This window comes from Hippopotamus amphibius, chromosome 4 (assembly GCF_030028045.1).
Source record: "Hippopotamus amphibius kiboko isolate mHipAmp2 chromosome 4, mHipAmp2.hap2, whole genome shotgun sequence".
NCBI classification, from domain to species: domain Eukaryota; kingdom Metazoa; phylum Chordata; class Mammalia; order Artiodactyla; family Hippopotamidae; genus Hippopotamus; species Hippopotamus amphibius.
This window is the reverse complement of record NC_080189.1, coordinates 100,986,965-101,013,506: the sequence shown is the minus strand read 5'-3', so window position 1 is coordinate 101,013,506 and position 26,542 is coordinate 100,986,965. Positions and strand designations below refer to the sequence as shown.

The 26,542-nt window shown below is 40.6% G+C and overlaps 1 protein-coding gene across 2 annotated transcripts; it reads left to right on the top strand.

The window, feature by feature from the left end:
* Nucleotides 1-3,293: 3,293 nt before the first annotated feature.
* Nucleotides 3,294-26,046, top strand: VSTM2A (V-set and transmembrane domain containing 2A). Of its 2 annotated transcripts, none has more exons than XM_057733516.1 (5): nt 3,294-3,401; nt 5,225-5,391; nt 6,550-6,600; nt 9,410-9,746; nt 25,958-26,046. In XM_057733516.1, the coding sequence occupies exons 1-5, from the start codon at nt 3,323-3,325 to the stop codon at nt 26,044-26,046; spliced, it is 723 nt and encodes a 240-aa protein (XP_057589499.1). In that variant the 5' UTR covers nt 3,294-3,322. The 2 variants fall into 2 exon arrangements, with proteins under 2 accessions (XP_057589499.1, XP_057589500.1); XM_057733517.1 differs by lacking the exon at nt 25,958-26,046 and adding an exon at nt 25,836-25,912.
* Nucleotides 26,047-26,542: the final 496 nt, after the last annotated feature.

Here is a 26,542-nt window from a genome sequence, read left to right as displayed (position 1 = left end):
GGAGAGATGATGAAAATGTAACATGAAACATCATTCTACCACAAGCCTATGGCAGTGAAATATGGTGATTCCCTGTTAAGTCCTAGATGCACAAATGCCCCAAAGCCTTCCTAGGAGAAAGAAATGATATAGTTTATAATCACAGATCTTGAAGAGACCCCTCTCCAGTTAGTTCTTGGATGGATCAATGACTCTGAAAGCCTTTGTAAACACCTACAGACAGAATAAGAGAGCAGTGTTTGAAAGACAAAAAGTTAAAGATTTTATACACACACACACACAAGAATAAATTGTAATCAAAATAAGATACCAAAGGAAGGCAATGGAATGAACTCAAACTAAGGAAGGAGCATATAAACATTCCTATTATAAATTTTAGGGGAAAATAGCTGTGACAATACACATATTTAAACTTTGAAAAGAAAAATAAAAGACCAAAAGTTAATCCAAAGGGCAAGAACACAATAATAAAAATGAGATCATAGGATTTTATTTTTGGAGCATCTATTTCATAAATAAGTATTTTTAAAGAAGAGATATGCAATCATTTTTATAGGATAAGGCACAGCAATGATTTGGGGGAAGGAGAAATGGTCAGGAACTATCTCTCACACATCTGGATGCAGACAAGTTGTCATTCCTCATAAGTACTTCCAATCTTGTAGGACAATATAGTGTTTTACAAGGACTTATTTAAAATAATGGGACTTAGTCTTAGAACTGTGTCATTTGATATACTGGATATATTTGGTTTTTAATCCAATTTTCTTATTTCAAACTGTTCATATAGAGACACTTTGTCTTTAATAAGGTAAATGTTCTAAAGGAGATAATACAAATGTATTTAGAAGTACTATTTATAGTCCTTGAGATGATGTACCAGGTATTAAGATAAAAGTTTTAGTCTACACTGGCAAAACTGAAAATAAAATATATATCAGGCACTTTTCATAAGGAAAAGGGCAGTATCCTTTTCCAAATTTATCTTCTTTCTTCATTTCTTTTCTTTTTCCTTCCTTCCTTCCCATCATTCTTTTTCTTTCTTTCATCGCTTAAATGCTTATAACTTTCTATTTAAAGTAGTTTGATGGTTTATCTGTCCTATTAAAATTTTCTCACACTTTACTTTTGACATTTTTCAACTTATTTTTATTGTCCTTCTGCAGTTACACAGTGACCAAGTTCCCCTTAAAAGGCATTGAAGTGCTTTGCTAAATTAATTCAGAACTTCCCTTGCTTAAAATGGATGCCCTTTTCTTTATATTGGAAACTGTTCTAACAGCAGATAACCTTCAAGTCAGGTCATATTCATGACATATTAATGTCATGTTTATGTCAAATGTTCAAAAGAAAGCTAAAACATTGTGATAAACACTGAACACAACTTGTTAGGCAAACAAGTTAAAGCTGGAGGTGACTAATCTCTGAGAATCTAATACCTGCAAAGTTTTGTTTATTTTTCAGATAATGTTTAGTATGCGGGGTAGATGGGTTAACGAATTTTTTTTCTGTATTGTGAACACATTCTCCATGAGAGATTGTTTGGGTATAAAAAGACATTTTCTTGAAATGACATCCTTCAGAATCCTTTGCTCAATGCAAGAAGGATATGGAGTCTTGTTGGCTTAAACATGAACAGCTATAAAATGTCCCTCATGACTTTCTCCAAATCTTATATTCTGCTGCACATCACAATGCAAAATAAATATATCTTCAGAAAATAATATTGTTATGAAGTTATTGTGCCTTAATTTTTTGATCATTTAAGTTACTGCTGTTTTCAACTGAAGAAGGATAAGTGGTTTAAGAATCCGACAGTATTTTTTTTTTCTGGTCAGTGAAGGAATTAGCCAACTACAAATATCTTAGCAATAAAATGAAAATGCGTATATTGCATTAGTTTCCTGATGGCATTGTTAACACTGAGTCATATTTCCAAATAATACTGAAGATCTGTGGCAGATTGCATAGAAGTAAGAGTGGGAATGAAATATGTGGTACTGTGCTGAGATGGCAAATGATTTTAATTTTGTTAAAAAGATTTAAATTCACTAACAGTTAGACTTCATATGGACAAATAGCGTCTTTCAGGCGACAGATACTGTTTTTAGATTCTTAATAAGCAACAGAATAGACATCTCAAATCTTCTCCAGGGAAGATAGCTAGATTTGTTCCAAATCTTAAAACTTACTGTGCTTTTTCTCTTCCTAAAACACTATTCCTTATTAATACAATCTTAGGGAACATTAAATCATTACTGTGTTAGGCAAAAGAAAAGCAAATAAACAAATCAAAAATAGACCCTGCAATAAAGACCTTAATGGTATTTGAAACCCCTCCCCCACTCCACAATACTTGTGAGATGGAGGCTCGGAAGGCAGAGGGGTATAGGAATTAGGAAAAGGGAAAAAAAAAAAAAAGTAAACGCGCTATGGCTTTTCTTTCTCGAAAATTCTCTCCATACGTTACTTTTGCACTTTCCGTCTCTTCCATTCACCAGCGAGAGTGGTACGGTCCCTGAATGAGCTGCTTCTCTCCCGCTGGAGGCTGCCCAGCGATACATTCGTGTGAAATCATAGCCTGCGCTCATTCTAGTTCCAGCAGTTAATAACTGGTTAAGCGACATTTCCCTCCAATGGCTGTGTGCATCGCCCCAGAGCAGTGTCTTTCGCCCCGTCCCATCCCTCCCCTCTCCGGCAGAGCCCCAGCCCCCCCTCCCCTCCCAGCCCCAGCCCCAGCCCCTCGCAGTCCCGCGCCGCAGTCCGCCCGCCGAGCCTCCGCCGAGCAGGGCGAGAGACGTGCAGTGGACGGGGAGGAAGCACATTGGGGAGGAACGATGCCGCCGCTCTCCGGAAGGCGAGCGTAGACGGAGCGCCGGCCCGGCGCGCACGGAGTTAACGGCGCCGCGGCAAGGAGAGGGGAGCCGGCGCGAGCCCGCGAGGCCCCCGCCCCTCGCCCGTCCTCGCGCCCCGCGCCCTGCGCCTCGCGCCGCGGGCTGACGCCGGACCCGCCGCAGGAAGCGGAAGGCGGGCGGCCGAGCGGCCAGGCACTGCCCCGCGCCGCGATCCGGGTGTGCACGCGCCGCCCGCCGGAGCCGAGCCCTGTGCCCAGCCCGCCCCTGCGCCGCCCGCTCCCCGCTCCCCGCTCCGGGTCCCCGGAGCCAGTCCGCGCCGGCGAGCCGCGGGATGTTCGCGGCGCCGCGCCCCGGGCGCTGAGACCGAGCCTGCGAGAGACTGTGGCATTGCTTTCTTTTAGGGCTATTTGGCTGTTGGCTACACTGATGTGACCCCCCCTCCCCTCCTTTTTTTTTTTTTTTTTGGAATGATGGGGATCTTTTTGGCGTATGTTGGATTTGTTTTCTTTTCCGTTTTATATGTACAGCAAGGGCTTTCTTCTCAAGGTAAGTCTGGGCTCTCTGGCAAATATACATTTGCTGGCGGGGTGTGTGTGTGTGTGTGTGTGTGTGTGTGTGTGTGTGTGTGTTCTCTACGTTCAAAGAATGGCCAGGCAGATGTGGTGAGGTTCTTAGCAAGTAGCCGAGGAATGGTGTTCTGTTTGGCATTTTTCTTTAAAGTTCATTAAATAGTAGCCCTGCTAGGTTTGAGAGCAAATCTAGTTGGTGCCTGACAATGAGGGGGGTTCCTTGGTGAGCACAAATACAGGGTTATGAGTGTGTGTGTGTGTGCGCGCGTGTGTGTGTGTGTCCCTTCTCTCTATGTGGACGCACAGGGTGACCACTCGTGCATCCATAATCATCGCAAACAAACAGAGCTGGAGATGGGGGACTCTCCGTGGCCAGCCCTCCTCTTCAATTGAGGCAGTATGGGCTTAGAGTTTCCTTTTCCTGGGTCCGTGTGACTCCGTTTGCATGTGTGTTTATCAAAGGACAGACTGCTCTGAGGACCCATAAAAAGGCACGACTTGCATTACAAGCAGCAGCAGCCTGCTGAATCCAGTTGTTCAGGACTTCGCAGGCTGCAGTGATCATTTCAGCACCATGAACAGATCACATCTCTGCTGCCAGAAGACTGCATCACTTCTGCAAACAGAAATGCCATACTCTTCCTTCCAGCTTGAACATTAAAGTCCTTTTCAGATCAGAATGTCTTCTTAACACCTCCTATTTCCTCTAAGTGTAAATCCAGCTGAATTTCAGTAAAGATCGTGTTGGGATTTTATAAATTTTTTGAAAAGAGACACTGATGGTGACTGGCTTTAAAAAGTGGGGGCAAAGTGCATCCACCCTGAATCAGCCCTGCAGCCCCCTCAGTCCTCCTCCCCATGAGTGCACATGGTAGCTGGGCACTTCCTTCAGCCACAGAGCTCTCCAAGACTTTTAGGGAATCATCAGCTCTTCGCAGAGTGTCTCTTAGACAAGATAAGAGCAACCATCCAAAGCATTCCATGTTAGAGAAGTGCCTTTGGGAGAGAGGGAACATTTTTTTGTGAGTTTCACCATCGACTCCATGAATCTTGCAAACTAGCAGTGTCAAGATTGGCAATGAAAAGGCTGGAAAAAAATGTCTCTAGTGACTTCAGAGCAATCTTTAATCCGAAGCAAGCCCAGGTGTGTGATTCTTGCATCCCATGATGTATGACAGTTTACAGTACAAGAGCTTGAGGGGAACAAATATGAGGTTACTATGGAAAGAAGGAAATATCCACAGCTTAGAAAGTGTGCAACTTGTTTCACTGCTGTAGCCTTTGAATCACAATTGCTAATAACTGTCGTGATATATCAGGAATGTAAATTTTCACAGATAATCAAGATCCCTTCTTTATTACGTGAAACATCCAGTTAGTCATAGACTCTTTAGAAACTTGGAGGCAAGAGGCTCTCCTCATGTATCAGTTTGACAGATTTGTCTAAAATGTACTTCACTGAATCCTTCAGTAAGTTTTGGGGAATACTGCAGTCTGACAAAAGGTATTTGTATCTAACTGTGGGCAGCTTGGCTAACAGAGGGAAGTTATTGGCAAGCTTGTTAACCTTTCCATTATCTGGACTTGATCAACAACAAAATGATTTAGGCATGATACCAAAAATAAGACAAGAAAGAGGCAAAGGAAAGGGGGTTGGGGAGCCTCTGGGATGTCACAGATGGGTTTTTGTTCTTTTTTTTTTTTTTTTTTTTCTAAGTCCAAGGAAAATGTAGTGAGCTCTCAAGAGACGCTGGCAAGAGTGGTGTGCATATTCCAAAAGGGTGCGTTTCTGTTTTGCAGCAAAATTTACCGAGTTTCCGCGGAACGTGACGGCAACCGAGGGGCAGAATGTGGAGATGTCCTGCGCTTTCCAGAGCGGCTCCGCCTCGGTGTACCTGGAGATCCAGTGGTGGTTCCTGCGGGGGCCGGAGGAACTGGAGCCCGGGGCTGATGTGGCCGGGGCACAGGTAGCGGAGTCGCGTCGCCCGCATCCCCACCCCCTCCGCGTCCGCCCCACCCACTGACTTAGACACTGAGTGTCCAGCCGGGGTCGGGGCCAAGATGGTGCGTGGGCGCCCCTGGGGATCCCTCCTGGCTCCCTAGGCAAGGATGACGCCCGGGGATGCCAGGGAGTGAGCCGTGTGTCCTGGTGACTCCACGTTAAAAACCAAGGCAAGGCATGTTGTCCAGTCTTTCCCGGTTAAAAACTGGGAATAGCTTCCTCCTTTTAGTACTGGTCATTGTCAGCTGTCCGTGATGGCACTGCCGTGTCGGTACATCCCCGGACAGTCGCTCTCCCCTTGGGGACGTGGAGTGGGGACAGGAATTCTGTCGGTGTTTCCATCACTCCCACTCCCCATCCCCGTTGGCTCCTCAGAGGAAAGGGAGACTTAGAGGAGGAGGAGGAGGAGAGAGAGAGGGGAAGGGGGAGGGGGAGAGAGGGTGGGGGGGGAAACGAGGGGGGGAGAGGGAAGAGGAAGAGCGGGGGGACAGAGGGGAGGGGGGAGAGAGATTGGGGGGAGAAAGGGAGGGAAGGGGTGACAAGGGAGAAGGGAATGGGGAGGGACGGAGGGACCCGAGGCGACTCGAATGGAGAGGGGGCGGGGAGGGGAGGAGGGAAGAGCGGGGGCGGAGGGGCGGGGAAAGGAGAGTCTGAACCCAGGTGGAGGCAGTTCTGCCAAAGAGGCTGCGGATGTGCGGGCGAGAGAAAGTCTGTAGAAGAGAGTGCACGGCCGGACGCGGGCCGGGGACCATGCAGTTCCGTTCCGCAGACTCGCGCGTCCCGGGAGACTGACCCGAACGCAACCCCCCGAGTTTCCGGGTCCCTATCCCCCGAGTCCGAGCGCGCCCACCCCGATTCTCCACACTCCCGAGTCCCCGTCCCGGAAGTTCCCGCCCCCCGGAATCCCCACTCTCGGGGGTCCCTAACCCTCCTGCTCCGCGAGCCTCCGCCCCGTCTGCACCACCACCCACCTGGAGCCCCTAATCCCCGCTCCCAAGTCCCTGAGCGCTTCCCCCGGGGTCGATCAGCCCGCGGGAGGGAGGGGGCAGCGCCTCTTCCTCCAGGTTTGCAAGACCCAGGGCTTCGGCCGCGCCGGGTCTGAGCATCCGTGTATCCCCCGCAGGCGGAGCTGCTGCCAGACAGGGACCCGGACGGCGACGGGACCAAGATCAGCGTGAGTGTCACCTCGATGGCTGCCTTCAGGCTGGGGGGCACCAGTTAGTGAATTTCGGTTTTCAAAAGCCTTTTAACTTACTGCACCTGAAAAAGGCAACTTGCATACGGAGGACGAGAGCCCTCACTGGGTACATACACATTGAAGCAGATTTAGAGTTCTTAACAATAAAGTTATGTATCTTAATGACGCAAATATTTGAACAATTACTAGGGAATCATTTTGCCACCCAAAGAGGTATATGAAACTTTATTCTTGCTCTTATTAACAGTTACATAGCTGTCAGAGTAAAGGGCTGCAATACTAATAATATCCACTCAAAATTATACCAATAATTATCCTTCAATAGCAAGTAAAATACTAAAGTTCAAAGATCTTCCCAGGCTGAAAAAATTAGAGCATCCAACAGGGTGTTGAAGTTGTAATGAAAACAACTCAACTTCAATGTCATTCATAGTGCATGCAACATATTTCTAATGCCAATGTTCAAAATTATATAAATGTAGATATAAAACCAAAAGCCAATATAAATATAAAAACATTATTGGAGGAGGTTAACCTGTTGATAATACAAATGTATTCTACTCTGCTGGGTATTACTTTTCATAATTGTGAGTGAAATTAGAAAAAAAAAATTTTTAACTGCACCTCAGATGAAGCCATCTTAACCATTTTATACTAATAGAACTGCTCAGCTTGTTGATAATTAGTAAACAAGTTACTATTACTAGAAATAATATATGTAAAAAGAATCTAAAAATCCAATGACCCACATTTTAAAAAGAAATTTATTCTGAGGCTATTATAACAGCATAAAATGGTATAAGATTGGGGTTACAGCATAACTAAAAATGTAAAAATATACCAATAAAATCACATTCTCTAATCTAAATGTATAATCTCAACATGGAAGAAAATATCAAACAAAAATAAGATATAAACCAGAAACTCCAATCTCTATTCATAAACTCACTGACTTTTTAGAATCTTTCAATTCAATTATTCTTATATCATAGAAATTGTTTTCAGACAGTGCTAGAAAAGCTTTATTGGTAAGACCAATTCTTGATGTTTTTCTTAAATATTTCACTTTTCATATACACATACAATTAGATAGATTGTTTATTTCCTGTTTGTCTTGCATCCTTCACCTATACCCCAATCCTCCAAAGACCAGAGGTGGAGCAGCCTCACACATCTTGACCTAGGGAAGCAATCAGATGCGTAGTCATGCACACAACTGCTAACAGCATTATCTATGCCCAGAGTTCATATAATCTAGTAAAGTGGAAAGAGTTCTAGACACAAACTGAGGTAGAAAGCAGTGTGTTCCCAGTTTACCCGCTGTGTGACCTTGAACATATGTCCTAAACCAGCAGTTAATTTGAATTCCCAGGAGAGCTTTCACAAGCTACTGATATGAGTTTTGCCCCCTAGAGACGCAGACAGTGTTTCTGCATTAATCCAAATGAGAGCATTTTTCTGAACCTCCTCAGATGATTCTAATGTGAAGTCAGTGTTGAAAATCACTGACCCAAACTCCCTAAGCCTCGGTTTACTCTACTGTAAAATGGGATAATGATAATATAGCACTCTGACTACCCCAAACTTTATCAGGAGACTCAGCTGAAAATATATTTGAAACTATTGATTCCCATTATTTTTACAGTATTAGTAATATTTACATGTAATTTTTCATACACATAAATGCATCCTTATGGTCATGGTTCAGATGTTGGAAACTATTTGTATATACAACTCTATATGACAAAACCAGACGAACACTTCCCAAATTTTCTTAATTATTTATGGCCATTTCAAAGTGTAACGGCCAGTAGAGAAGTCACTTTCTGCCTTTTTCACTTCCTTTCTTTATCTTTTGAAATTATCCAGATCCTTAAATCTTGAATATATTATGAAGTCCATCATTCTGTCAATCATGGATTATATTTGATGTATATCAAATCTAGCTGTTCTGATAAAGTTGCTTATGGATATATATCTCTATTGCATATTATATAGAATTTTATATATTATATATAACCTTATATATAATCTTGCTCTTAATCTGGCATATAATTTATTAGAAGAAATGAGAGTCGATTTCTATTTTGAAAAGCAAAGCAGTGTTTAATTGGTGGTATTTCACGTTCCACTAGCACACAAGCCCTCTGGTAGCAGGGGTATGTACCCTGAGCCACAAGATTCCATGTGATACTAATCTGCTCCCTGAGTCATGTCACCCCATGGCTATAGGTTAAACTGCACCAACAATTTGAGAAAAAAACATTGCTATCCACGTCTATTTTGTCAGTCCCTTTAATAATCATCCCAAATTGGGGATAAAAGCACATTCTCACTTAAACTCAGTCGTGACCAACAACGTATTTTTGTCATCTCTGAGAGAGGTAGCCTGCAGTGGAGAAAAGAGAGAGGCGCTATAAACTATGCACTCAGCCACCTTAGGTCATGCTTCATTCAGCTGAGTTCACCAAGTAGCGGCCAGTCTCCTGGTGGGAAGGTGGCAGAGCTGGTCCCAGAGCCTGGGAAATGGGAACCCCGAGTGGCTAATGGAATCTGGCCCGGCTGGAAGGAACTCAGTTTTCCACGATCTTGTGAAATCCAAGTGTTAGTAGAACAGGATGACTAAGATCTTTCCATTTGACTGCTGAGAAAATAAAAGGCTTTCTGTCTGTGGCTGTGAGGCCAATAAGACCCTTTAATTTTCTAACATTAGCAAGCTCAGGATGAAGTATGGGAACCAAGTCACTTGATGTAGCACTTTATTTTTTCACCTGCAATTTTTCAGACAGTGAAAGTCCAAGGCAATGACATCTCTCACAAGCTGCAGATTTCCAAAGTGAGGAAAAAGGATGAAGGCTTGTATGAGTGCAGGGTGACCGACGCCAACTACGGAGAGCTTCAGGAACACAAAGCCCAGGCCTACCTGAAAGTCAACGCCAACAGCCATGCTCGGAGGATGCAGGCCTTCGAGGCCTCGCCCATGTGGCTGCAGGACACGAAGCCTCGCAAGAACATCTCGGCGGCAGCTCCCAGCAGCATGCACAGCTCTGCCAACCAGCGAGTGCTCTCCACTTCCAGCCCTCAAGCGGTAGCCAAAATCCCCAAACAAAGTCCACAATCAGGTATGGAAACCCATTTTACCACTCACAAACCCTCCACGGGAAGATCAGTCAGAGTAGACAGATTTACGTATGATGGTTCTAAAATTGGAGACCTAGTTCAGCTGAGATGAGGATGAGCTATGAGAGCCTGGGAGGCTGGCCTTCCCAGAGGATGTGAATTGCCCCCATTAGTCGCTGGCAGTGCTTCATGTCCAGGGGATCTGAGCGCTGGACTTCTTTTCCTTCTGTGTTTACACATGATAAGTACAATAAATCATGTAATGTTTGATTGCATTATAAATGCATGTTCATTTTCTCTACAGGTTTATGTATCAGTAATGACCCAAATTAAGAGCCTTTCACTTAATCAACATGTAAATGAAAGAGACACACCACATTTTCAGGGACCCATAGACTTAAGCAGGACCAGTCTCCGAGGGCTTCTGATTTTGAAGGAGAAATGTCAGCTGCCTGTGATGAAAGTAATGATGATAATGGGAGGAAGTGAGGGGGGATGAAAGGAAGAAAGTGGTGCAGAGATAAGGCAGCTCCTGTCAGTGTGGCTCCGATGCCAATTTAGAAGCTTAGTCACACATTTCCTAAGTCAGCTGTGCAAGTTAAAGCTGTTCTGAATAGCATTAATTTATGCGATCCTTGAGCCAATGGAAACTCACTGAAGTTTTAACCTTGGGATAAGCAGTGCCTTATACCACCCCAGACTGTTCTGTATTTCGCGCAAACACTTGCCGTGATCTTATAGGACTAAGGGAGCATAAAATCTTTAATTTCTCATTTTTAAGTTTTTCCCTTTATAGTTCATCATTGAAGAATTATGGATACTACTGTGGGTAATAGAAAATTAGATTGCTGACATTCAAGTTCTTTTTAGCCATTAAATTTAAAAAATCTCATCATTTTACCAGGATGATTTATATATATACATATTCATGTTTAAATCTTTATATATTTGCATTTCTATGTAGAAATATATGTGTATACACACACACACACACACACACACACACATATATCTTTAAATCCTTATTTGTAAACAACACTTTTAAAATACCCTGTGCCACCCTAGGTTCCTCCTTAGGCTTCGTGTGCTAATGGAGATGATTTGTCGTGAGCTTTGACTCAGGGTCCCTGTGAGTCTGTCCTGCCTGTACCTGTAGGTGAGCAGCTATCCCAGCATGCCTTGCTGATGGCAACTTATGTCAGTCTGATGAGTAGATAGCTTAGCCTCCCTGAAGCCAAATTTGTGTGACTTTGCCTTATTTTCCCGTTTATCATCTCTTTTGTTTCTCAAAGTAAAGAAAACCATAGCTAGAAAAAAATATATATGTGTATATATGTATATGTACATATACACACACACACAAACACACACACCCCTAGCAGTTATCATTTTTGTGGCCATTATTTGGTAAAGATTTTATATCATTGCCCTCCTCCCTTTCGTACTATCAAAAGAAGAAACTAGACACTATGTGCAAAATTACAGAGTACCCTCAGCAAACAGTTTACAACCTAATTGGTGAGGATCCCAATGGAAGTGAAATTTTTAGCCTACATAGAATATTCCAAGCTAGAGATCATAAATCCCTTCTATGGAATCAAACAGACAGAGTATCCCAAATGAAGGATTCTAAGCATAGAATGAAATGTTCTATTTCTAAACTCCTTAGGATTTGGATTGAATAGTGTGCTCTAAAAAGAACTATTTTATTTTAATATCTCTTTCTTAGTATTGTGATTGGTGCTAAATGGCAAACTCAACATATCTTCTAACAATTTTTGAATAAAAATCAACACTCATTTTCCACCCCATCACCAGCCTCACTCATTGCTTGTCCTAGTGGAGGAGAGAAAGGAGACAGGGGATGCTGACTCATGGAAGTCTGTCTCCATTCAAAGTCATTTCCACTCTAATCTGAAATACATCAAAATTTTTCATTTCTATTTTTTTCTACCAGTGAATACTGGAAAATATTTTATATACATTTAACATTTTCTAACTTCTAGTGCAGAAGCTAGGGTGGCCCAGCCACCCATTTTATTCATGTGTAAGTTTCTTTGCTTGCGCAGTTATCGCATAAAATACAGTATTTGGAATGGATATTTATGTAATATATTTCCTGTAACACCCACCTCCTGGTTGGTAATTTCACTTTATAATTTTTCAGGTTATATTCAAATAAAGCTGATTTCAACACCCATGCTTCATTTATTCACTCATTTATTCAGGCTCCATCCTTTCAAGAGCTTATATGCTAGGCACAATGACACAAAAATGGAAGACATACTTCCATTCTTCAAAGTTTATATTTTTTATATTTTCATTTGTGAGAAAACAAAGTATTTGTAAATTCCATTGACCATGCATCTTTCTTTTCTTATTCTATTAAAGGCAAGACATGATGGAGACAGAAATTAAAATCTTGCCTTTACAGGCCAAAAGCTATACTAGCCTTTTATTATTTTCACTTGATACAGGTAGGCACGTGACATCCATGGTAGACATGATGCTGTAATGCCAACCTGTTACTGAAGGTTGGTCAGTCAGCCTTTTATTTCAACTAGTTTTTGACTTAGTTGACTGAATTATTTAGATTGAAATACTCAACTCTTAATTCATACTTTTTTCTGTCTGAGAATTTCTGGGTATCTATGAAGGAAAAGTATTAGTTGAAAATAACTGTATGTGTACACGTGTATAATGTTCAAGTTGTCATAGAATTACCCAGTTTTCCTAAAACAGAAATTTATGTGAAAAAAAGAAGATGGAAAAATAGTCTATTACCATCTACATATCACAAGATAAAGAAAAGATTTAACGATCATTTAATACAGCTAGCCCTGTACCTTTCCCAGATATTTTCCCAAAAGCTACTGAGCATGTGACTATCCCATTGGGCTATATCTTTATGATATCTCTTTTTAAATTATTTTAATTCCACCTCCAGTTGATAACCCACAATTAGAACAAAAATAATGAAGAAAAATGATAAAGCAAACAGATAGAATTTGGCTTTTGCAATCCCTTAATTGTTTCTCTTCTCCAGTTCTTTGGAACTCTCTCCAGTTGTCTGTACCTATAACTGATATCGAAGAATGTCCTATAGGTGTTCTCAGGGTAATAATTCCTGATTCTAGCATGAAGTGATTTCATTCCATATGCACAGAGGACAGATCCCCAAATACCTCAATAAACTATACCATTCTCTACTCATTTCTTCCTGTCTCATAGAGAACATCTACTCCTTACAGAAGCCAAACATCCCCTCCATTCACCACCACACCAGTTTCCTTCCTTTGTTCCCCTCCATCTCTGTTCCCTTCTATCGGTCCCCTCCCCACACTGCTGTGGCCAAGAGGCCACCAAAACTGTGAATATGGCCCAGCCCCCATCCCTGCCCCCAGCCTGGTGGCCACGCCCCCCAAAGTCCCACCCACAGCTACCCTCAGCCTCCTGCCTCAGCAGAGAGCTCTGTATTTCTGCTCTCCCTCAGCACGCTTGGACCTCCCATCTCACCTTCCCATGTCCCAAGTCCTGTGGAGGGAAGGCTCTCCAGTCTCCGGTCTCCTAAACTCCCCTCTGGCTCCTACTTATTGGCTATTAGTGTTCTACTCTCTCTTTGTGGGCTTTTCCTCTTGAATGTAGTTCTTCTTCCATTCTCAACGCTCTAATCGTCTCATCCATTTCTGTGGTTTCCACTGCTAAGGTTTCCTTAGAAAACTTCTAGGTTGACATTCCGATTCTGATTTCTCTCTGGAGAGCCAGACGAGGGCTCCCCGCTGTCCCCATCACACTCCCCATGTCTGTCCCAGGAGCACCACCGCATGGTGCAGAGCAGAGCCCCTGCACGTTGTTGACCGTGACAATGGTATGGGAAGGAGTAATGCCACACCAGCCAACCCCAGACCTACCCTGCAAGAGGACCAGCAGCCTCTGCTGTGGCCTCTTAGAGCCAGCCACCAAGTACGAAGTGCAGCTGCCTTGAGACACTTGCCGACTGAAGCCAGCCAGCCAGCCTTTGACTTCAGCCCCCCAGACCCCTGAGAAATAACCATAAATTGTTGTTTTAAGGCACTAGGTTTTGTTTCACAGCAATACATATTCAGGTCAGGCCCCTAAACTCAAATGTTCGAGATCGAATGTATTATCTTAGCTTTCTCACCAAAAAGAAATGTTCTTCCTCTGGTGTTCCCAAGTTCTTTTAATAACACCATCACAATCACAGGTCTTGAAACCCTGACTATGCTAGTATCTCCTCTTCTGTCAGTTGCCACGGTACATTAGCCACTCCGTCCCGCTCAATGTGTCTTTAAGATATCCTTGAATGACTGCATCTTTTCTGTTCCACCGACACTGCTTAGTTCTCAGCACCAGCCCTCTTCTTCTTCATCTATTCCAACAGGTCCCAATAGTTTCCCCATTTCAACTATAACATGTGGAACAGATCACAACAGAAAAAGTATTAAATAATTACCTTTTCCAAAGTACCATCACTGATTTTCAAGGTCTAATTTCCAGCCCTGTTTCTCCTGATTTCCTAATCCTCACATATAATCTTCCAAATTGCTATTTCCTGGGTGTCTTCAGATATTTCTTACCTCTATGACTTTGCAAATGCTGTTTTCTTTGCATGGGCCTTTCCCTCTTTGCCGAGTACCTACTGGAAGGCAAATTCTTTTACAAAACTTTCTCCTATTGTCTTAGTCATTCAGGTCCCCACAGCAATATGTTTACACTTACTTTGAAGCCCTCATCGTGTCTTATATTGTAGTAATTTTTCCCTGAGGCTTTCCTCCTTTTAATGCTGGAAATCCCACTTTCTGAGAAACCTGACAGTCAGACAAAACTGGGTAGAGGGTCACCCGAAAGATAACTTCTTGGCTACAAAGATTACCACTGCCCTTTGCGTTCCTCTAAGAGTCTAGAACAAGTGGAGCTCCTGTCTGGGGAGAAAAAGAAAAGAGAGAGGGCCAGTGCAGCTTTGCTTTTATCTTCTTTTTCTTATAATTATATTTGCATAAATAGATAATATTGCCACTATTCCAAAAATGATCAAGACTCCGAAACAGTGTTTCTCCGAGTACAGATGCCCTGTGCCAGACTTCCCAGGGAGCTTGTTAAAAATTCATATCCCAGGATAAACCTCTGAATCTAGAAGCAGAAATATGCATTTTTATATGCAGTCAATGATGAGAATGATTATCTCTAAAGAGTTCTTATGGGTGAGAGAAAAAATTTTTTTATTATTTACTATGAGATGCCGTGTGTGTGTGTGCGATGCCACAAAATATACTTTTAGGAACTGGTCTTTTGCTATTATTTTTCCCGGTATTGTGATGGACTTTTGTGACGCTGTTTTCTTCACTCCTGTGATTAACAGCTGGCATTCATAAGAAAACTGGCCGTGGTTAAGGTGTAGTTATGTTTCCACGTGTGGTCGCTCAGCAGGAATACTGATTCTGTGGACTCAGAAATATGATTATTGGGTTTTCAACATGATGTGGACCTGAGCGTTGAGAGGCAGCTGCTGCTACAGCTGCTAGGAGCCAAGGGCTCCAGGAAGTGCCTCAGTGGCTGACATGCATGGCAGCTTTCCCAAAGTGGCCAGAGTTAGCAGGAAGGATCTTCGGACAGATTTCAGAGCTGGCGAGGGGGCAGAGATGAGGAGCTGAGTGTCTTGCGGGAGATTATTTTCCTGATTTAAAATATGAGGAAATGGTGCACGGCATCCAGGTAGAGGGCCACTTGTATAATCCAGACCCCGATGTTGATTTTGGTTTAAATGATCCAACTCAGCTGCTTACACAGTTTAAATTAGTTTGATCATGGTAACTCTATCAAGTAAATGGCTGCTATGTAAATCAAGCATCTATGACTAAGATGAAAAATAGATTAGAGGCAATACTTTGGATAATACTGGACAAGGAATCTGCTAGAACTCTGTTTGAACCGGAATTATGTAGAAGTCTCTACTGGCTAAATTCTCCTGCAAGCTATATTTAACTTAACTCATTGAAATTCAGTAACTAGCTGGGTCTGTAAAACCAAGGCTCTATTGTTGTGTGCCAGCCACCTTAGGGTTCCTTAAGGTTCATTTGTGATTACTAGAAGCTCCGAGATTGAGAAGCCATGAAGCAGAATTTGCCAGTGTTTAAGGTCTTGTCTCAAATGATTTCATGATCCTTGAGATTTCAGGAAGCTGCCAGAGGAGCAGTTTTCTGGGTAGATGGCCAAAGGGTTGAGAAGTTGCTGGGAAGACCTCACTGTGTTGGTCAAAATAACAGGAGTCCTCCAAGAGAAAAGAAAGGCAAGGGCTCCTTCTCCCAAGGAACGCTGCTGCCACCTATAGCCTGTCACAGGTGCATTCATTTTCTGCTGCAAAGGAGCAGAAATCCAGCAGAAGATGTCCTTAGACCTGCAGGGGCCTTTCACCAGTAGAGGCGGTGGGCACAGTTGTTAAGGAGAGAGACTGTTCACGCCTCATGTCCATCACTCACAGCTGCGTGTCCCTCCACTTCCTCATTTGTTAAATGGAAACTGTAGTACGATTCTCACAGAGTTTTGAGGATTAAATGAAACTACCTACATAGAGAGCATGGCACTGATCAACTCTCAGTGACAACTAGTTGCTCTGCTAGTATGACTATTATTACATGTGTTTATATATTATTATTATTAGCAGCAGCAATGAAATGATGAGAGTAAAGGGTCACCATCTGGCTCTGTGTGGCAAATATTTTCCTGGTTAGCTGTGTGTAGGTGATGAGTTAGAAGGGAGACTGGGTCTTCATTCCTGACTTCTGTTTTATTGTTCATAATTTCAGAGCTTCCTTTTTTCTTCTATCAATATGACCTTAATTGATGATAAATTGACATAATTTTACCATAGTAGCCACCAAATGTCTTGCCAAGGTTGTAACTATATGGCTAACTTATTGGTAAAAAATAACAAAATTCCAAAGAATTTTTAGGACTTTGAACTGTGTGACCTGAATAAAGAACCTGTCTTTCGATACCAAAGTTATATACACTGGGTGCTATGTAAATAAATTCAAGCTTTCAGAAAACACCCTTAGAATTTTTAAAATCACAAATAATTGTAGATACATCTGAAAATATAAACAAGTGATAATATTATTAAAAGCTTTAAAAAGAGGGGAAAACAAAATGTATTTAGAACCTTGTAGTAAGAATGGCAGTGTGGTAGTAGATAGATACAGATTTGTTTCCTAGATTCACTTTCTACCAGCTTTTTTGTTGAGTGAGTTGTGCATAAAATCTCTCTGAACCTCCGAGTCTTCATCTATAAAACTGAGGTGTGTGCCCCAAGGGTCACTTTAGCGTTAAGTGACATGATGTATTTTAAATATCTAGCAGAGTAAACCGGCTGGTAAATGAGTTTGGCACTTATTTGTTCTCTTCCCCTTTACCTACCAGATATTAAGTATATTATTAAATAACCACGAGTTAACAGGGCAATGAAAGAACATAAATATGAATAGAGATGAAAGAAAAGAAGTGTGGAAAGCTCTAAAAATGTGTAAAATAAAATATGATGAATTGAAACTATAAATAAGGAGGGACTTATTTAATAAATAACAAAAAGAAACATAGTATCACAATTTACGACACAAATCCAAATGAACTTCAATTAATTAAAGAGCTGAGCAGAAAAGAAAAATTTAACATAGGAAGATCAGCGTGAAATCAGAGGTCTGAGACTGCAGATTTAAAGTTACAAAATATACAAATGAAAATAACATTTTACTATAAGTAATTTAAAAAATAAGTGTGATTAAATCAAGTGTAACTAATAAGTGATGTAACAGACAAGGGAATACTTGTGTCTAGTACTCAGAAAAAGAAGAGAAAATGTCCATTTTACAGATTAATGATTATGTAATCCACTCCAAATGACTTAGAGATCTCAAAAGGGATCATGTAAATATTGATAAAATCAAGGTAAAGATATAAACTTAAATCAATTCTCTATATGACAGCAATAACCAAATAGAAAATACTTGCAAAATAATATATAATCCTCACCAGTAAAAAGAAGAGGTATAGAGTATCTAACTTTTTTAAAGGCAATAACAAATAAGTAGTATAAAGATGAAAACCACTAGAACACTTTGTTAAAAGAATTTAGGTTTGAATAAATTAGTAAATATACTGTTTTTGGATGGACAATCTCAGTATTGTAAATATGTCAGGATTTTCAAAGGTATTTGCAGACTTGATGCAATCCCAGTCAAATCCCTAGTCAATTTTTAAAATTTGATATATATCTTGGCAAAGATTTTAAAAATCAACACGTCATCAAGGTTACAGTGACTTAGGCATTCTGCTGTATCATTACTCGCAGGGTGAATTGGTACTTCCTTTCTGGAGGAAAATTGGCAGGAAAGATCAGTCATAGGGCTTGAGATTGTCCCTGAAATGATGCTCCTGGGAGGAAATTCCAAGGAGCTCAGGAGTGAGGCAGACCCAGACTGGTGAATAGAGATGCATATCACAGAGGTCTGCCCACAACCGGAAATACTCAAAGGACCATGAGTAGTAGGGAAGTGTTCCAGTGAAAGTGACAAAACCATATGATGAGTATTAAGCACCTTCTAGAATTATGTGTTTGAAGAACGTTTAATGAAATTAGAAAAGAACCAGTATATAAATAATGGGGAAAATATAGGATACAAAACTTTAAAGTGAAAAAATGAAGGATACTAAATTTTAAATCAATCTAAGATATGTGCACAGAAAAATGACAAGAAGAAATATATGAAAATGTCCATCACAAGTCATGATAACTGACAATTTTTAATTATCTATTTTGCTTGTATTAATAACATTTGTACATTGATAATCTATCGCTTTTGTTATAAGAAAAATAAAAGAACATTATTTTAAATTTCCCAATGTTAGCAATAGGCCAATGACAGACAGCTCATGAGAGAGAAACCAAACTAACAAAATACATTCAACAAAGAAACAAAGGCAAAGTAAAATAAAGGTGTGTGTGATTGTGAAGCTCATGACAATTTAAAAATATACGTATGTGCATGTGTAGATGTGTGCATATTATGTTAAAAGCACTACTATGAAAGTGGTGTACTCAGAAATTGCTAATGGCATTGAAATTTAGGACATTGTATCCTATTTCCTGGGAGCTGGGTGGAGAATTTGACCATCAAATTTTCTTTTTGTTTTTCTAAACATAATGGGTGTGATCTTGATACATTTATATTGATAAAATAAATCAAGCCCATAAAACATCTACAAATAAGATGTGATGCAATCATTGTTCCATCCACAGAGTGACTCACTGAGCCCCTAATTTGGAGGGAGATCAAAGTGATGAGCCATGGTGTGGTCACTGGGGGCACCAAGGACGATCAATATCCTGTGAGATTTAGAAATGATAGTTATGTTTTATTTCATATGAGTGCTTCAAAAAAGTCTGAGAGAACATTTCTGCATGAATCCAGAATCCTATCTGCATAAAAAGATCCAATATAAGTTAAAATCTTAGTGCTTGAATTACAGCAGATTGGAACAGCCAGGAGCACGTGTATCTGTTTCCTTAGGACACTGTCCTCACCCAAGAAGGGCTGAGTGTTCTGGGTCACGGCCCCTCAGCAAAGTCATCCCACATTGGCACCGCTTGTCCCCATAGTTTATTCTTGAGTTGGATGTGCTCATTTAAGCCCTCAGACAGACTGGGCACTTCAACAGCAGTGTCGGTGCAGCAGGGCCACGTGTGCCTGCCATCCCTAATGCAGATTAGTGATCATTCCAACAGGGTGTGGATAAGTATCGACCCTCCCATTATGAATAAAGAGTTTGCTAATTAATAACGAAAACACATGCAGGAGGCATATTTAAACTCCTTGAGTAAATAGTTTCAAGCACTTTAGCAACATTTGTTTATATACCGGTAAATGTAGTACTAATAATCAATCATTGTTACTTACGCATTAAAGCAGTCATTAAACATATGTCTCATTAAACTGAATTCTTTGAAAACATTTCGTTTTTCTACAAATTTATATTGTTCTCCCATTTTGTCAAAACCACTCACATTACCACTTATTTCTAATAGGCGGAATTGAGGAAGTATAGCGTTTTCAGGAACGAAGGCTCTCCAGGTGAGATTAGGATGCAAATCACTTTGTAGCATCAGAACTGGTTCTGAGTCCCCGCCCCGCCATCCACCCCACTGAGCAAACTTCCTGCTGTATAACCCCTCTCAGTATCAATTCCTTAATCAGCAAAGCAATCATAGCAGCCTCCTGGGACCATGGTCAGAGGTAGAGAAATACCAGCTGCAGCTGTCCTCATCATCCCACTGCACCAAGATCAGTTCCTACTTGGATAAGTGAATTACAATGAAAATGTGCTGTTTTGAGATGCGCTGTGGCCTTAGCAGGCGGGAGGCAGCACCACTTTGAATGCTTATTCTTGAGTCACTGTAGAAGGTAGGAACCCTGAAAGCCTGCAGGGATGAGCTGTAAGCAAGAAAATCTGGAACATTCTGTGGTGAATGGGGTGTCACCCATGCACCTTGTCACCTAGACCTTGTATACGTGGGCAGCTACACTCGTCTCCCTCATCTACAATAAGAGGGCTCACAACTAAAATAGATGTGTAACTTTGCTGACTAAAAGAAAGCAGGAAAGGAAATTTAAATAGCTGCTGTCAACATGCCTGGGCAAAATAAAATAGGTGATTTATGTATTAGGTCAAAATGAAAGAAATTTCTTTTAAAAAATGGATTTCTGAAAGAAATTGTCACTGGACCCGTGAGAATCTAATAAAAAGATATTATTTTCAAAAAAATATAGGATAAAATCATCCTATGATTTGACCTTTCCCCTTAAGTCATGATTTAGTATGTGCAAACCTGAATAAAAATTGCGTGAAAAGCGAGCTCAAATTTTCTCACACAGCTATTTTCATATCTTAAAGTTGGCATCTGTAATAAAAGGGAGGTAAGTCAAAGACCTGTCCATCCCTAGAGCTATAACAGACACTCCACTCTTGATAAGCTTGGCCTCTTCACAGGCAAAACAATTATTTGAGTATTGCTTCTTTTATTATTGGAAAATTTTCATTTTTAGCTTTGTTCATATGATAAGCATCACTAATATTTACTTTTACAAAATAAAGATTCTGGAGTCAGACCAGGAAGCCACAGCAGGACAAAAATCATGTTCTTTCTCTTTTCTTGCTCCTTTTGACCCTACTAGGTACTCAAACAAGAAAGGAAGAGAAAACCCTGTGAGAGTCATACTTAAATCTGTAGACAGGTGCCCTGAATTGTGACTCTTCCCCATATCAAAGCCTAGAGTTTTGCTCACATAGGAAATTAATCCGTCACAAAATAATCACAGCCGAGAGAGAGGATATTTGAAGAGCTGGCAAGATTTAGATGGGAAAACTTGTCTAGATAGTTGTCTCAATGTTCTACTTACTTCTTTAAATTAAATACCCTTATCCCATATCTTTCTTGGTGGCCAAGAGCTCTGATTGTCTTTCCCTCCCATCACTAACTAATGGTTGCACCTTGAACATCAACTTAACCTTTCCTGGGTCCACACTATAAAATTTAAATTAAAAGTTTAGAAAAGAGAAGTTCGTAGAAAGAAGAGGACATGTAAGAAGAGTGATGGAACCACCTCTCATGCAAATATTTAAATGAATTTGGAGGAACCTTTACAATCTGAAAGAGTATAATATGAAAAGTTCAAAATATGATTATATCGTCAGATATTTGGCACACTATATGGAGCAAAAGAAACTTTACTTGTTACTAATGTTTAGGAAAACCAAGAAGCTGATGATGTTTTCATATCCAATATTTATCAGATCCAATATCAGTTCAGACTTGGGAAGAAGTTTTCTGATTTTTCTCTAAAGCATGTTATAGCCAGTGCATTTTCTCTGAATAGATTAAGGTACATTGAAATAATAGCTTCACACCTTGATCTAACAGATGTGGAGACAGTGAGACAAGGTTGCTTGCCTCAGGGAGTTTCAGAAAGAAGCACATCCAGACTCTGAGTTGATGTTTCTTCCCTTCTGTACCTTTGCTTTGCTACCTGTTAACCATGTAACCTAGAGTGAATTATTCCATGCCACTGCATTGCATTTTCCTGGTCTGTATGTTTACAACACTGGGCTGATGAGAGGATGAACTAAGACAGTGTATACGTGTAACATGTATGCATATTCCCTGACCCATAGCAGGGACCCAATCCACTGCAGCCGTTTTGCAGATTGACGTGAAGGAGAAGAGAGTGCAGCTTTGTTCAATATGCCTGGTGTCTTCCAGTCTCATGACTGTAGATGCAGGAAAGAAATGGCAATGCAGATGGAACCATCTAAAAAGGAAGGTGCAAAAAGGAGCCAAGTTCTTCCACCTAGCAGACAGATGAGGGCCAGGCAGGCTTTCCTGGCCAGGAGGCTGTGCTGAGTTAACCGAGGCAGGAGGATGGCAGGGGCTCTGAGGACATGGTGGTAAACTGCTCCTTCTGTACCTGGTCACTGAGGATGCCAAGGTCTTGACTCTCTGTTATTGTGGCTGGTTTCTATTTTGTTTTGTTTTGTTTCTTTTAAGAAATGGATGGAATTTTCTGTTATTCTTTGAAATAATAATAATGTATAGTGAAGATAAAATATTTGAGGCTTTTTTTTTTTCATATTTCTCCTTGGCCAAATTCATTTGTCACAGATGCTGTCTTGGGCAATGTCTGCTTGTCCACATCCCAGTGAGGGCGATGTGATGCACTATCACATGAGATATGAAAACGGCTGAGTAATGGAAGCTAAGTGTCCACTCATTAGACTTCTAAGAAGACTTCTTAGACTTTTCCATTTGTAAAATGGAGCAAGTCCTCCTTCTCCCCACCTTACAAAGGCATGAGAAATTACACCTGAGAGAGCTGTGAGGAAATCTTTAAGCATAAAAACTAATCAAAGGCATCATTATTAAGTTGAAGTCAAAGGACATCATGAAATTGCGTGCTGAGTCAGAGAGAAAGCTCTTGGTTCTATCACGCTGCTCTTCATCGAGGCATGTGATCTGCACATTCTCTTCCCATAATTTAGATAATAGCATCTCCCTTTCTTCTTCACAGGGTATTTTGTGATGGGGGCAAAAGTCTAGTCATTGTTTTATACTTTGAGAGTCAAAAAGATTGCTAAAATTTCATCCTTGCCTTTAATGAGCTTATCATGCAATCAGTGAGGTAAGATATGAATATAATGAATTACAAGTTAATGTGAGCCATGTTAAGACCATAAGAGAGGCAAAACCAGAATACTGAGGAAGTCAAAGGAGAGAGAGCGTACAACTAGTTGGTGGGAATAGACACGATGGAACACAGGTTATTTGAGGACAAGAGTTACTTAAATGCATAATCATCTTAGGGGCATAATAGGTTATCCTGCTTTCCTGGGCATAGAGCAAAAGGAAACCAAATAAAGCAAAACAGATGACCAAACACATCTGGTATACTCATGGAAATAGATATAAAAAACAGTAACAGAGTAGCACAGACATATATATACTACCAACTGTAAAATAGTCAGTGGGAAGTTGTTGTATAACAAAGGGAGTCCAACTCGAGGATGGAAGATGCCTTAGAGGACTGGGGCGGGGAGGGTGGGGGGGACTCGAGGGTGGGGAGTCAAGGAAGGGAGGGAATACGGGGATATGTGTATAAAAACAGATGATTGAACTTGGTGTACCCCCAAAAAAATAAAATAAAAAAAAAACCAGTAACATACAAACAATTATTATGCTCATTTTAGAAAACATCAAAGAAGTAAATAACTTATTTGGGATTTCAGAAGTGAGTGACTGCAGAGGAAATTAGAACTCAGGGCTCCTGATTACAATCCAGAATCTCATTATTTCAAAATAATAAAATGTTTCTAATTTGTAAAAACGAGAATAGAGCATGATTAGCGGCCAAAGTTTGCATTTTACAAAATTTTTTAAAATTTTCTCTAGAATACACCATAGCATGTTTGATAAACAATAATGTTATATTCAGAATAGTGTGCATCTGAATGAAATTGACTGTGATGATTGTTTGTTAAAGTTACACAGGACACATTATAGCATTTTAGATTCTCAGATTTCACTGTTGAAGTCTTTGGGATTACAAAGATGAAGGCGTGCATATCCCTTCATTCCAGACATAAATACAACTTAGAAAGAAGAGGAAAACAATCCGTGATTTGATGATAGAACAGATTTGCTTTAGATTTTACTCTACAGGAAAAAAAATATATAATTGGCTTGACATAAATAAATTTCATTTAATGAAAAATATGCTAGGAAATGCAGATGCCTAGAGTGGATGGATGATTACAATCTGAAAAAAAAAAAAGTGCTGTGTTGTAACAGTTTATCGCATATCTGATGGCAATTCAAAATTTTAACCTTAAAATACTCTTTGCAGTGTATAATGGAGTTTGTTTCCAGTTATACTGCTCATGTAAATTTCATTTTAACTTGCACATACTGAACACAGTGTGATAGGAAATGTTGGGTCAGAATGAAGTAGCTGTTCCCTGCGAATCTCACAGGAATGGTGGGCATCTCCTGAAAAGGGTTGATTACTCAAGAAAGGAGCTGCGTGATTCACAGATTCAGCAAATTTGAGCTCATGCAGTGCAGATTACTTCACTAAATATTTTTATTTTGTGAACAATTATTTCACCAAATATCGTTTTTGAAGAGTGAATCATTTTCCTTGGTTTTATTGTTTTTAGCATCTTTTAAGCCTTTATTCAGCATTGGACATACTTTCTGTCAGGTGCTATTGGCAACTTTAGGAGCCATGTAATCATTTTTTCTTTCTTTCTTTTTTTTAATTAAATGAATCCCTGCTAAAGTCTATCTTCAAAAGATAGCAAGGACACATATATGATTTTGGAAAGCTCTGATATTAGTGGTTCTACATAGATTGTATATATTTTCCTTGCATGATCTTTGTACTTAGAGCTGCATGTGGACCGTGCCTTTATTTGTGCATTTTTGAACCTTGTCACCCAGCTTGAGTGAAGCATCACTCCCCAGAGACCCACCACCAACCTCTGGGTCTTCAGTCATTAGGTTTCTGTGTTAAACACATGACTCACCTCCTAAATGAAGGCATATCAGTGACAACACTAAAGTATTCTAACTGAAAACAGGAATGCGAGTCTGCTAAACGGCCCCTTTAGAACCCCAAATATTTACTCTACTGTGACTTTTTGAGAGCATGTGTTTTCACCTCAATTTCTACCATTGCCGATGTGAACTTGAACATAATATAGCTGAAATATTCAAAAGATTGAATTTTCCTACCTTCACCTCCTTCAAATCTTTATAACCTTTCTTGAATTAAAAAACAGGAAGAAAGAAAAGAAATGCTTTGAGGTCAATCACATTTTTGTTTTCTTACTAATAAAGGTATCGAATGCATCCCTTGTAGCTTACCGGGTAAAATATGTGAAGAAAAATGCAAAAGACAATTTCATCCTCTCCCTTATGCAGTCTCAGAGCACTGTCAAGAATTCCAAGTTCTTGATAGCGCTAACTTTTCTTCAGATTTTAAGGGTAAAAAGCTGAGAAAGATCTTCCTCCAAAAGCAGATGCCCCAATACATCCACTCCAAAACCCATTCTCCGGGCTCTTGAGAAGCCTGGTGCTCTCATTTTGGGTTTTATCTCCTGTGGTTTTATGCTTGCAGTGGTAAAACAGGGGATGTGTTTTTAGACACCCATATAGGAACAAGCAAATGACTATAAGGAGTGATCCTCTAAAAATTACTTGAGGGAAATGTATCTGCGTTTGTTCCTCTCGGTGTTCCCAACCGTGGGATGGCATGGTTTGAAAACAGACAAAGCAAACAAGACCACTTCCTGGGACTGAAATACTTTGTATGTGTTGTTATTTGCAGTGCATGCCAAGACATTCATGGGCACCAGAGCCAAGCTGGCGAGCTAATTAAATATATATATGTATGTGTTTAAAACAGCCTAATAAGGAGCATTGGAAATCTTCGAGATGAGCGAATATCTTATAACTTCTTCCGCAGGTGCGAGGATAGCTACAAGCCATGGACTTTCTGTCCTGCTTCTTGTCTGTGGCTTTGTGAAGGGTGCTTTGCTTTAGTCTAAAGTGCTGACTTTTTTCCAATATCACTTTCTCTTCTTAAAGCAAAGAGCAAATCGCCTGTAAAATCTACGGAGCGGACAGCAAAGTTGACCCTAAACTCCAAGCACCACTCTGCACCCACTGTACTCTAATTACCTACACAAGGAGCGCCTGCTTTCGGAAGCGTAAACGAAGAGGCTATCTCACTCACGCTTTGTTCATAACATTTTCTTGGGCAAATCACTGATCTTTTATTTCAAGAGAATTAGTGTGAAGTGATAGAACATTTTCTAATAGCAAGATCTATTTTTTTCCTTTTCTTTCGGCTACTCAAAGCATCATCTCACTGACTGCTCAGGGATTGGCCTGACCGTCATTGGTATAGTGAATATTTACTACAGATATCACTGATTTCCTACAAAAAGACCCATTATCTGCAGGAAGTAAGCAGAGATCAAAAGGCTACAGAACATAAACTATCATCAAACAAAACCCCTGTCTGGGGACAAGAACAAAATTTTCAACACTGCAAGTCAACAATGAAAACATTATTTTAAATAATAATAAAAGAATTTTTTTTTGACTTTTCCCTTTTTTCTCGGGTTTTTCTCCTTTTTCTTGATTGTAGTTCTTGTTCAATGGTGGCAA

Coding starts and splice junctions, on each gene's coding strand:
- VSTM2A (XM_057733516.1), top strand. CDS start 3,323: ATGATGGGGATCTTTTTGGCGTATGTTGGATTTGTTTTCTTTTCCGTT. Junction 6,601..9,409: donor GCGACGGGACCAAGATCAGC/GTGAGTGTCACC, acceptor GCAATTTTTCAG/ACAGTGAAAGTCCAAGGCAA. Junction 9,747..25,957: donor CAAACAAAGTCCACAATCAG/GTATGGAAACCC, acceptor CTCTTCTTAAAG/CAAAGAGCAAATCGCCTGTA.